This window comes from Cololabis saira, chromosome 17 (genome assembly GCF_033807715.1).
Source record: "Cololabis saira isolate AMF1-May2022 chromosome 17, fColSai1.1, whole genome shotgun sequence".
NCBI classification, from domain to species: domain Eukaryota; kingdom Metazoa; phylum Chordata; class Actinopteri; order Beloniformes; family Belonidae; genus Cololabis; species Cololabis saira.
Window position 1 is genome coordinate 40,173,282 of NC_084603.1, and position 12,913 is coordinate 40,186,194.

Here is a 12,913-nt window from a genome sequence, read left to right on the forward strand (position 1 = left end):
TGCAGACCCTTTATTCCCCCTGGTCCCAACGTGCCACTGCAGGAATAAAAAGGTGTCTGGTTAGACCAGTGGATGCAGAAGCTTCCAATCAAAATAAAAAAATGACCATTTCAAGTCAGTTACTGACAACAAAATCCTTAAAAAAAAATCCTAAAAAAGATACAAATTTCAAAGCACAGAACAGAAGAAATGTTTCATGAGTTGTTGCTGGAGCCGATGCAGAAAAGACCAAATCCACCTCAAGGCTAAAGATGTAACCTGTAAAGCGTGTTGTGTTTATAATGTTGTGTTTATGATGGCTACAATTAGTTAGAGGATAAGGAACAGTTCACTACACTGACCTGTTTATGTAATAATTGCTCGGGGGTTTATGTTCTGGATCTCTGGAAAGATCCTAGAGACAACTTCTGTTGGAATAGACACTATATGAATAAAATTGAATTGAATTGAATTGACTGACAGAGGGTTGATTGAAAATACAGGACTGTCTCAGAAAATTAGAATATTTTGATAAAGTTCTTTATTTTCTGTAATGCAATTAAAAAAATGTCATTCATTCTGGATTCATAACAAATCAACTGAAATATTGCAAGCCTTTTATTATTTTAATATTGCTGATTATGGTTTACAGTTTAAGATTAAGATTCTCAGAATATTCAAATTTTTGGAGATAGAATATTTGAGTTTTCTTAAGCTGTAAACCATGATCAGCAATATTAAAATAATAAAAGGCTTGCAATATTTCAGTTGATTTGTAATGAATCCAGAATGTATGACATTTTTGTTTTTTTAATTGCATTACAGAAAATCACAATATTCTAATTTTCTGACACAGTCCTGTATTATTAAGATAAAGATGTCTTTGATTTTGAAGTTTATGAACAATTTCAAACTCTTTCCTCTGCAAAGATAAATCCATTCCTCATTTATAATCCTTATTGTTTTTAAATAACATCCTGTTTGAGAGGGAAGATGTGTTTAAATGAAAAATGATGAGTTTCCAAGAAATGTGCAAACTTTGTTGCCAAGTTGCAAATTTACTTAAAACAACAGTTCAGTTTTGGCTGGATGAGTTTCCTCAATGTTTTGGCAAAAATCAGTAAAATAAAAACCCAATAATAATAATAACTGCTGCTGAGCCTCAATTTGGAAACTGAACAGGAAGGAAAGGAGAGACTCTTGAGGAAAGAGGAGGAAACCAACGCTAGGGAAGACCGGAGAGAGAAGGAGAGGGGAAGAGGAGGATGCTGGCTGATAAGACTGGAGAGAGGAGGACTGGAAGAAGACATTCATGGTGAATGGTTAGCGGTGCACCGCGGTGCTGGCTGGGGTGGAAGTGAGTCCGTCTGTCCCGGCCACAGCACAGCGCGGGTTTGGCAGCGAGGCCAGGCAGCTGCTGGACTGGGCTGAGGTGGAACCAGACAAGCTGCCAGGGGACAGACGCACAGACGGGGAGCGTGTTGGAGTGTGGATCAGCCTCACGCTGCGCGCTACAGACGCTGGTGTCGTACACTGCAAAAACTCTAAATCTTAACAAGAATATTGGTTCATTTCTAGTTAAAATTACAACGGAGTATTAGGGCCAAACTAAGACAAAACAAATTGGAAATTACGAGAATAAAGTCATAATATAATGAGAATAAAGTCGTAACATTACGAGAATAAAGTCGTAAAATTATGAATTAATAAAGTTGTAAAACCTACGTAATTACGTAAATCGTAAAATTACGAGAATAAAGTTGTAATGTTACGAGAAATAAAGTCGTAACGTTACGAGAATAAAATCATAATATAATGAGAATAAAGTTGTAATATTACGAGAATAAAGTCATAAAATTACGAGAATAAAGTCGTAATATTACGAGAATAAAGTCATAAAATTACGAGAATAAAGTCGTAATATTATGAAAATAAAGTGGTAATTTCTGAGAACTCTAACGGGAAGAGCATCTTCTCCCTGAGTTAAAATGAGGAATATTGAGCATCTTGTGAAGTTATATTTATATATTTATAATATATTTAATATTACGACTTTATTCTCAAAATATTACGACTTTATTCTCAAAATATTACGACTTTATTCTTGTAATATTATGACTTTATTCTGGTAATTTTACGACTTTATTCTCATTATATTATGACTTTATTCTCGTAGTTTCCTTTTTTTTTTGTCTTAGTTTGACCCTAATACTCCGTCGTATAAAATGTTCCATTTTTAGTCAAAAAAATCTCATTACACTTAAAATAAGACCCATCGCTGGAAAAATAACTGGTTATTTGACAATTTTCACCTGTTTCAAGTAGATTTTCACTTGAAATAAGTAGAAAAATCTGCCAATGGAACAAGATTTTTTTGCTTGTAATATGAAGATAAATCTTGTTCCACTGGCAGATTTTTCTACTTATTTCAAGTGAAAATGTAATTGAAACAGGTGAAAATTGTCAATAATTTTTCTGGTAATGACTCTTGTTTTAAGTGTAATGAGATTTTTTTTTTTATATATATGTTTTTATTGGCAGACTGTTTCCACAATACAGAGCAACACAGATGAACATACCTTTTTTTTGCTCTCCCTCACCCCACCCCTCCCCCGACAGTTATCGTCATCAATTTTCCCTTGGGAATAACAAAAAAAAAAAAAAAATAATAATAATACTGATAAAAGTTAAAAAAAAAAAAAAAAATCCAATTCCAGTAATCGTCACAAGTTATACTAGTAAATACTTGAGTCGGAATGTTGTCATATATCACCCCCAGAGTTATATACCAATGTATTAGTAATTAGGCTGTTGTGTAATGAGATTTCTTGACTAAAAATGAGACATTTTAACTAGAAATAAGACGAATATTCCTGGTAAGATTGTGAGTTTTTGCAGGGTACTGCACATCTCTGCAGCGTCGGCAGGGCTGGACTGGGACAAAAAATCGGCCCGGGCATTTTGAGCCTAGACCGGCCCACCAGGTATTGATGGAAAGAAAATGAAGCCTATCAATGAAAACAAACATTCTTGTGACACCGCTTGTACACTGTCTTGTTGGTGTGTATGTTCTTGTCTAATAAACCTAAACCTACACCATCCCCCCCAGTCCCGTTATAGATGTACTTAGTACTGTTTCTGAGTAGACCAGCAAACTTGTATGGCAAGCCGTTTTAACATTTAATAGCTAGACTGGATATGTGTTGCAGATATCTGTAATTCAATTCTTCCTAGTCAAAAAGAACATTTCAGATATCTACAATGATATATTAACCCATTTTAAACAGGGGGAACGCATTCTGACAGCGTGAAATACTGCTGTCAGAATGTGTTCCCCCTCTGTTTATCATGAAGGGGTACTCACACATCTTTCAAATTCATACTGCTGACTTCTTTCACCACCACAGATAAGTCCTGTGATTTTCAGGCTGATATCATCATATTTGACCATTTTAAACAGGGGGAATGCAGCGCTGCCTCTGTTTTTACTAACTAATGACCATGAATTGCCTAAACAGTGGGTTCTTCCAATATATGTATATATACACAAAGTCTTTGCTGCGATGGCATCACTGTAGGTAAACATTTCTCCAAAAAGATTGATGTATTATTTCACCCACCCACTATTAATCACAGCATTATTAAAATTTAGTGACAATCAGGAATCCAAACACCACTGTCCCTGTCAAAAAAGCAACTTAAATTTTGAGTTGCTAATTTAGTTTTATAGAATATATAAGATATAGAATATGAACTCATCATTCTTCAAATAGTATAAATAATAATATCAATAATAAGCCACGCGCTCTAATGTTGTGACTACTCCAGCCAGAGCTACCTGGGAGATTTGCGAAGCCCTATGCGGAATGGCCAGGGGGGGCCCTCGCGCGTGAGCGTAGCGAGCGCGCGCGAAATTTTTTGGGTTTTTCGGGTCGGATCGGGTGTCTATATGCGCAATTTTAACTCTCCAATTAGCAAAATACTGATATCTTCCCCTGCCTCATCATCATTTGGCTTGCCTCGACGCGGGGCCCCACGGCTGCTTGAGACCCGGTTGGATCGGTGATTTTTGTAACAAATTTATCAAACGAGCCTTTCAGAGAGGCATTAAACTCTTCCATTTTCTTTAGTTTTTTTTCTTTTTTCATCCCCTGATGGAAATTTCCTGATCCTGTCTCGTTCTCTCGACATTGTGTGACAGTTTGTTCCAACTCCACCCGTCTGGATCAGAGTACCTTGTGTCTGCGCTTGGTCTGACGCAGTTGTACTGAACAACAGACACGCGCATCATTGCACATATATTTATTGATATGCACAGACTAGTACACATTTAGGTCTGTAATGGAACGTGACTGTTGATATTTATAAGGGAAAAAACGAAAAAAAATTTGAAAAAAAAAATTTTTTTGAAAAAAAAAAACAAAAAAAAACGGCCCCTTGGGGCCGAGGCCCCTTGGGTGGGGCGCGAGGCCCCCCCCTTGTCACCCCCTGACTTCAGCCCATAACCAGTCTAACTCATCATAACCAATCGGCCAGTGGTACCAGTTGTTGTCAGGTAAAAAACAAAATCAAATGGGCCGATGGGCCTGCCCGGGCCAAAAAAAAAAAAAAAATCGGCCGGCCCAAAATCGGGCCGGCCGATGGTAATTTTGGGCCGGGCCGGCCCAAAAAAAAAAAAAAAAAAAAAAAAAAAAATTTTTTTTTTTTTTTTTTTTTTTTTTTTGGGCCGGCCCGGCCCAAAATCACCATCGGCCCACCGGGCAAATGCCCGGTATGCCCGATGGCCAGTCCACCCCTGAGCGTCGGGGACTGGGAGCGTGGGTTTGGGAGTCCGTCAGGGTTCAGATGGGGGACGGCAACAGACAGTCCTTCCTGGAGGAAATTACACTAGATGGGAATTGCAGGGGCTGATTTAATACCAGGGAAACCAGTGGCACCAATCAGTTCAAACTCAGTCCAAAGCAAACTTGAGGCAAACCACCGATATTAACCAAGACTCCCATATATTTCCCATTGGGACACTTTTATCTGCAACACTTCATATTATTACCTTCAAGTGATCTGAGAGTAACAACTAAGACCAAAGCTCACAGCAGCGGGGGACTCCTCAGCAATGGAATACAAGCTAAAGATACCAGTCTTTACTTGGAACATGTTTAGTGTGAGCAGCAGAGTCCTAATGTGTCTGAATCCTGCAGAAACAAATATCCCAAAGTGTTTTAACTCCCTTGTTGGTCATTCAAGGAATCCAACAACCACCACTTGAATCAGTTTCTACAGTTATTATTAGGGATGCCCCGATACCGATACTGCTCTCATATACTAGTACTCGCAAACATTCTCCGATACACTGCACAAATTCAAAATCTTCCCAGGAATATTTGTCTTATTTCTAGTTAGAATGTCTCATTTTTAGTCAAAAAAATCTCATTACACTTAAAACAAGAGTCATTACCAGAAAAAAAACTTGTTATTTGACAATTTTCACCTGTTTCAAGTAAATTTTCACTTGAAATAAGTAGAAAAATCTGCCAGTGGGACAAGATTTATCTTCTCATTACAAGCAAAAAAATCTTGTTCCAATGATTTTTTTACTTATTTCAAGTGAAAATCTACTTGAAACAGGTGAAAATTTTTGTTTTTTCCAGTGATGATTCTTGTTTTAAGTGTAATGAGATTTCTTTTGACTAAAAATGAGCCATTTTAACTAGAAATAAGACAAATATTCTTGTTAAGTTTGGAGTTTTTGCAGTGCAGCCCTGGTTTTTAGCGTGGGTGTGGTAGAAGGGCCGGCGCAGACTCACCCTCGCAGCCCTGGCCGTCCTCCGACTCCTGGTAGCCCTGGTCGCACAGGCACCGGAACGAGCCCAGCCTGTTCTCGCAGAAGCCGTGGGGTCCACAGCGCGTCTCGTTCAGCCCACACTCATCGATGTCTGGAAAGCACAGATGAGAATAGACAGCCCTCCGTCATTCTGCACATCGGCTGCAGCTCGGAGCTGACCAACCATTGTAAAGCTCTGGATGGAAGCAGCTGCCGAGGGACACACTTCCCTTCCCTCCCAACACAGTATGGAGACGATGTCAAAGGGGAAAACTGAACATGGTAGATTAAACTGAAAGCATAGGGTTTTTTTTAATACATTTTTATCTTCAATTTTTCCCCCATTTCCCCCCCCCCAGTGCTCCTCCCTAGGTCAGTCCTGGGCATTGCTCCCTCTACCAACCCCGGGAGTTCCTGCACTGAGCTCAGGTCTCCTTCTAAAGCCTGATTTATGGTTCTGCGTTAAACCAACGCAGAGCCTACGCCGTCGCCGTGACGCCGTTGCCGTGACGCCGTCGTGAACCCTTCGGACTTCTCCGTCACTCCATTTCCATGGTGCAGTACCCCCCCAGAGCACTAGGGGGTTGTGTTGTTTTCCGGAGAAAAGAAAAGGCAATTCATGCTTGAAAACCCTCCAATGTGGCTGAATTACAACAATTTTATTGTTATCGTCGTCTCTAGTTGATTCTTTGTTTAGCTTCCGGCTTTTCCGGTGAAATACGGCGACCGAGAGAGAACCGGAACCATTTTCAAACATTTTAACTAGAAATTAAAGCTGCAAGCAGCGATGAACGGGCCCTCGCACTCACGTCAACCGCCCCCCATAAGCATATCAGAAATGACACTTACGACTTCCTATGTCAAACCATTCAAAAGTTATAGCAGAAAAAAGGGACGACCAGTCAGAAGAAGGGGCGGGGCTAATTAAGGCCAAAGAAGCTCAAGGACTCATTACAGAGCCCCATGACACCACCCACAACTTCCTATGTCAAACCATTCAAAAGTTATAGCATGAAATAGGGACAACCAATCAGAAAAAGGGACTGGGCTAATTGTCACCAATTTTGGTCAAGGACTCAATGTTGAGTCCCATGACACCACCCACAACTCTTTATGTCAAACCTTTCAAAAGTTATGGCAGAGAAAAGTTTTCTAGGGGGCGCTGTTGAGCCATTAGGCCACGCCCATTAATGCAAACCATGAAATATCAAATTTATCGCTAGGCCTGGCTTGCATGCAAAATTTGGTGGCTTTTGGAGAACAATCAAATATGGACCAATCAGATGAAGGGGAGGCGCGCTTTTTGGCATCTTGCGTTGTCACGGTTACACTTTTGAAAGAGAAAAGTAATGTGCGTAGTCGCAGGATGGAGACGCAAATTTTGATGTATAACACATCTGGGTACACGTTAAGGTTCGAGCCGTATTAATTGCGGAAGGAATGGCATAAATTGCGCCAAAATTACACAATTAATTAAAAATGGCCGACTTCCTGTTTGGTTTTGGCCATGGCGCAAATAGACTTTTCTTTAAGTTGCGACATGATACAGGTGTGTACCGATTTTCGTGCATGTACGTCAAACTGTATTGTGGGGCTTGAGGCGCAAAGTTTTTTCTGTCTGAACCAATCAGATGAAGGGTGGGCGCGCTTTTTGCCGTCTAGCGTCGCCACGGTAACGCTTTTGAAAGAGAAAAGTAATGCGTGGTGTCGGAAAATGGAGACGCACATTTTGATGTATAACACACCTGGGTGCACGTTACGGTTCGGGCCGTATTAACTGCCGAAGGGATGGCATAAATTAGGCCAAAATGACACGATTAATTGAAAATGGCCGACATCCTGTTCGGTTTCGGGCATGACGCCAAGAGACTTTTCTTTAAGTTGCGACATGATACAGGTGTGTACCAATTTTCGTGCATGTACGTCAAACCGTATCGTGGGGCTTGAGGCACAAAGTTTTCTAGGGGGCGCTGTTGAGCCATTAGGCCACGCCCATTAATGCAAACCATTAAATATCACATTTTTCGCCATGCCTGGCTTGTGTGCAAGATTTGGTGACTTTTTGGGCCGTTTAGGGGGGCAAAAAGGACCTCCTTTCGTCGAAAGAAAGAAAGAAAGAAAGAAAGAAAGAAAGAAAGAAAGAAAGAAAGAAAGAAAGAAAGAAAGAAAGAAAGAAAGAAAGAAAGAAAGAAAGAAAGAAAGAAAGAAAGAAAGAAAGAAAGAAAGAATATATTTACAAATATTATGGAAGACAACACAGTAAGCAGGCTATTAATTAATGACATCAATAACCATTTACCCGATTTTTGTTATCTGTGACTGTGATTGTGGGAAAGTATGACGAGGGGGGGCATTTCACGGCAGGGGGGCTGAATCCGGCACAACACCGGCAAGTAAGTTTGGCCTCGGGCCAATTTTTTTCGGAGCAACTGAATGGTAGAACATCACATCAATCAGGCGAAACATGTTTTTTTTCTACTAAACAAAACTTTTTTTCCCTTTATCTATAGGCTACTAGTATTATTATACTATTATATCTTGTACAAAAAAGTAGTTTAAGAAAGTCATTAGTTTAAATAAAGTAACTTGAATTTGCTACAGACTGTTATTGGTGTGTTATTACTGCTTTAGCGCTCCTCTGTGGCTCCGTTATAACCGCTTAAATAACTTGGTGATAATAATATTATTTTCTGCCAAGCTACTAACAAATGCAGTCCTTCTTTAAAATACACAGAACGACATTAAACCCATGAAAAACCCATGATATGAACAGTAGCACAGTAGTCAGTGCACATGGAGCAGCAGCTCTGTCTGCTGAAGCGAGTGAGAGGATATGCAAATGAGGCGGATTTTCCTAGTATTTTTACACATATAATGGACGTTTTACCATTTAAAAGACCAACAGCAAAACTCAAGGTAAGTTATCAGTTGTATTTTTCACAGTTTAAACCACAACAAATCACTTTAAAGCAAGCAAGTACGTCTTACCATTTGAACAGCTCCAGGAGTTTTGTCGGGAGTCTGTGCCTACGTTACTCCTGAATATTTGTGTGCACCTCTAATTAAGGCCCCCCTATGCTACAGGTGACAGGGAACTATACACAATTGTGTGCGTCCGGAATCATGAAGATTCTACTTTTATTTTATTTTATCTTTTCTAAATAAAGGCTTCGAATTCTCTATGAAATTGTCGTGTTTGTGATAGTAAATAATTAAAAAAAAATATATATATATATTTATCAGATTTTCAATTGTCATCTGACGGGCCAGATATTATTGGAGACGGGCCAATTTTGGCCTGCAGGCCGCCAGTTGTCGACCACTGGTTTACAGCTTAAGAAAACTCAAATATCCTATCTCAAAAAATTTGAATATTCTGTGAATCTTAAACTGTAAACCATAATCAGCAATATTAAAATAATAAAAGGCTTGCTTATGTGTGTATACCTGAAGTGTGACTACCTGCAGAACGTATTTTAGCATGAAAGCTTTCATATTTAACGTACATCAAGCATCCTGTATCATAGCTACATGTCTGCCGTTTGTAACAAAGCAAACCGCGTGAAAATCGGTTGAAAATTAAGCAAGTTATAGTTATTTTACTTATGCAGACACCTCCTAGCGATACCGATCCAAGATGGCGGCCACGCCCGACGTTCTCAGGCAGTCAATGCGGCGCCTCGACCAAGATGGCGGCCGCGCTGAACATCAGCCCCTCCCTCCGCGGGAGCTGCGCGCGCAACGCCCCCCCCCCAAGCCCCTTCACCCCTCCACCACCCCTCCCCCCGTCCTCCTGCGGGAGCTGCAGCCCCTCCCCTCCCCTCTCCTCTACTCTGCTGACAGAGAAGGATCAGACCAGCCTGTCAGACAGACTGATCGAACATAAATATTATTTAAAAATAATAATGTTCGACACAATTTCATAGAATTAACTGTAGCTTTAAACAACACATTAAACAATATATTTAGGGAGTTACGGAGGTGAAAGGACATAAGAAAAAAAAATTTGATTTATTTTAAAATAAGTTCATATTTTGAAAAAAATAGAGTTACAAACTTTAAAAAAACCTATAGGTACCAGTGTATGATTTTTTAGTCATGTTGAAAGGTATATAAATCTGACATTTAATTGACATTTAACAAAACCTCTGATTTTAAATTATTATTTTACCAAAAAATTCAGAGTGACGAAAAATGCCAATTCCTTTCAAGTTCTGACCACGATACGCGACACGGTCAATAAGGAACATACTGACAATCATATGTGTTGATTGCTTTAACATTGGATGAACGAAACAGCAATGACAGCACATAATTTGATGAAAAATGTATACCTGACCAAAAGGTGGCGCTATGGAGTTCAATCCAAGATTGTCATATCCACTTGTTCAGAATGGAAGCCTGATTACATGAATTGATTTTGGGTTAATTCTGACCAATTATGTTTAAGTTACAACAACTTTTATGTTCATGGCGAGACACCAAAATTTGACACCCTCTAACGGCGACGCCCTTCGATAAGAACGTACAGTTTTCTCTGTCAGTCATCGTCAATGTCTTACCTATTAAAGTGACCAGCTTTGAGATCAATACACTCATCTCGCTTGGAGCACAGATGCATACTACAAGACATGACAATTCCTGGTGCCAACAGGTGGCGCTACAACCGATCCTGAATATTCCACCATAGATGGGTTCAGGCTCAGCCTACAATCATGCACATACGTTTTCGACCACATCAAATCATGTATTGCTGAATAACAGCCAATTGATGTTTGATGGCGAGCCTTAAAAATGACCTCAAACTTCGGTGGATCACTACGGTCAAGCCCTCTGCTGAAAACTTAAAAGCTTCGCAATTTAGCGTCGGCCATGTGTCTAGATTGTACAAACCAAGTTGTGAGCCAATTCGATAAAATCTCTAGGAGGAGTTCGTTAAAGTACGAGGCCTAGAAATGATCAGAATTCATGAAAAATGACATTTTCTGTTCAAAATGCCGGACTTCCTGTGTAACTTAGACCATGGGTCCAAAAGACTTTTTTGTAGCTCTTTGTCTAATATAATACACACATAAAGGTCATTGCTGTAAGTCAAACCATATTGTGGGGCTCGTCAAAAAACATAAAATAGGTGGCGCTATAGAGCCCATTCTTGTGGACCCATGCCTGTCGCCCATAAAATACGTAATTTTACGCGACTCTGGAAGCGTGTGCAAAATTTGGTGAGTTTTCGAGCATTTTAAGGCCTCCAAAAAGGCAATTTATTTACGGCGAGAATAATAATAATAATAATAATAAACATCACAGATACAATAGGGTCCTCGCACTTTCAGTGCTCGGGCCCTAATAAGACAAATATTCTTGTTAAGATTTTGAGTTTTTGCAGTGTGGCCGGAGTTTTCAGAAATGATGGTTTTTGGAGACTTTGAGCTTCGTTTTCGTGTAAACGAACGACCAAAACGCATGAAAACACCACTGTTTTTGCTACGTTTAAACAGGGCCTGAAGGTTGTAAAAAAAGGCCCCGTTTACACGTAGCAAAAACGGAGGTGTTTTCATGCGTTTTGGCCGTTCGTTTACACGAAAACGAAGCTCAAAGCCCCCAAAAACGATCATTTCTGAAAACTCCAGCCAAGTGGAGATTTTCAAAAACTCCGTTTTCACGTTTGTGTCTAAACAGAGGAAAACGGAGGAAAACGGAGATTTAGGCTTCAGAACGTCACATTATGCGACAGAAACGTCACCAGCGTCATGAGTGCGACCTGTGTTTACAATTTGTTTGGCCACGTCAATATTTTCTTGTATTTTACCTGTTTTATATTCTAAAGTCACATTTAAAAGTAACTCCACTTCTCTGTCACTCCAAACGAAAGACTCTGGTTCCGTCTTGGAAGTAAAGCCTGAATTATGGTACCGCGTTAAATCGACGCAGAGCCTACGGCGTAGGGTACGCGGCGATGCGCGCCGTACGGTGTGCGTCGCCGCGTAACCTACACTGTAGCTCTGCGTTGGTGTAACGCGGAACCATAAATCATCCTTAACTGGAAGTTACGCGAATACACGTGTCATTTGTTGATGTTTTTTCCAGGATTCTGATTGGCTGGCATGACGTTAACAGCGTTTTCATGCGGGTCCGTGTAAACGAGGATATTTTTGAAAACGTAGAGGGGAAAATATCAGTTTTTGTAAATACCCGGCTACGTGTAAACGTGGCCTAAAAAATGTGTAGTTTGAATCTACAGTTAAACTGATTTGAATAAAAGCTTCTGCGTGACTGTTTTGTGTCCACATATTAGTGAAACAGCTGGAGTCCAGTGGTGTGTGCGTGTGTGTGAGTGTGTGTGTGTGAATGTGTGTGTGTGAATGTGTGTGTGAACGTTACCTTCACAAGAAGGCGTGTCCAGGCTGGCGGTGAAGCCGCCGTCACACACACACAGGTACGAGCCGTGGGCGTTCACACACGTCCCGTGAGGGGAGCAGAGCTCGGTGTCTTCTTCACACTCGTCCACATCTGCAGCAACACACACACACACACACACACACACAACACACACAACACACACAACAGCTGAGTCCTTCACTCGTCTTCCTGCTAACTGGGATCACACGTTACTGGGGTGGCACAGCTGGACGGGAACAGAAATGCTGATTGTCTGCAGTTTGTGGACATCATCACATCTAATGGTGCTTTTCCACTAGTACTTACTCAGCCCGACTCGGCTCGCCTTTGTTCTTTCCCACTAGGGGTCTAACGTGCAGAGTAGATACTTTTCTGTATCTATTCTGCCGAGGTTCAAAGCTGCTGAGTCGGCTGTATCTGACATCATCACACTACAGGCCACCGATTGGTCGGGGGGTTGGAGTCAGACGTCTGAGTCAGGAGGAGGAAATCAGAGAAAGAGACTCTGACGGATTCTTGTTCATTTTATTCTACCAGCAATGGTGTCAGGGTTTGACGTTTCCCCCAGTGTTTGTGTTTTCAATTCTGTCCCTCCTGTGTTCCATCTGCCCTGATCGTCTGCACCTGTGTCTCGTTACCCCCTGTGTATATCTGGTCTTGTCTTTCCCTGCTCCCTGTCGGCCCGTACTGTTTGCTCCCTCCATGTCTCCTCTC

The 12,913-nt window shown here is 40.7% G+C and overlaps 1 protein-coding gene across 6 annotated transcripts in view; it reads right to left on the reverse strand.

Moving 5' to 3' along the window:
* The window catches only part of ltbp1 (latent transforming growth factor beta binding protein 1), a 226,200-nt gene that overhangs the window by 23,996 nt on the left and 189,291 nt on the right, over window positions 1–12,913 (reverse strand). For all 6 annotated transcript variants that reach the window (XM_061745319.1, XM_061745317.1, XM_061745314.1 and 3 more), the window contains 2 exons: window positions 12,182–12,310; window positions 5,784–5,912 (listed from right to left, as the gene is read on the reverse strand). In XM_061745319.1, the coding sequence (XP_061601303.1) occupies window positions 5,784–5,912; window positions 12,182–12,310 (258 nt within the window). The remainder of the gene's footprint in view (window positions 1–5,783; window positions 5,913–12,181; window positions 12,311–12,913) is intronic.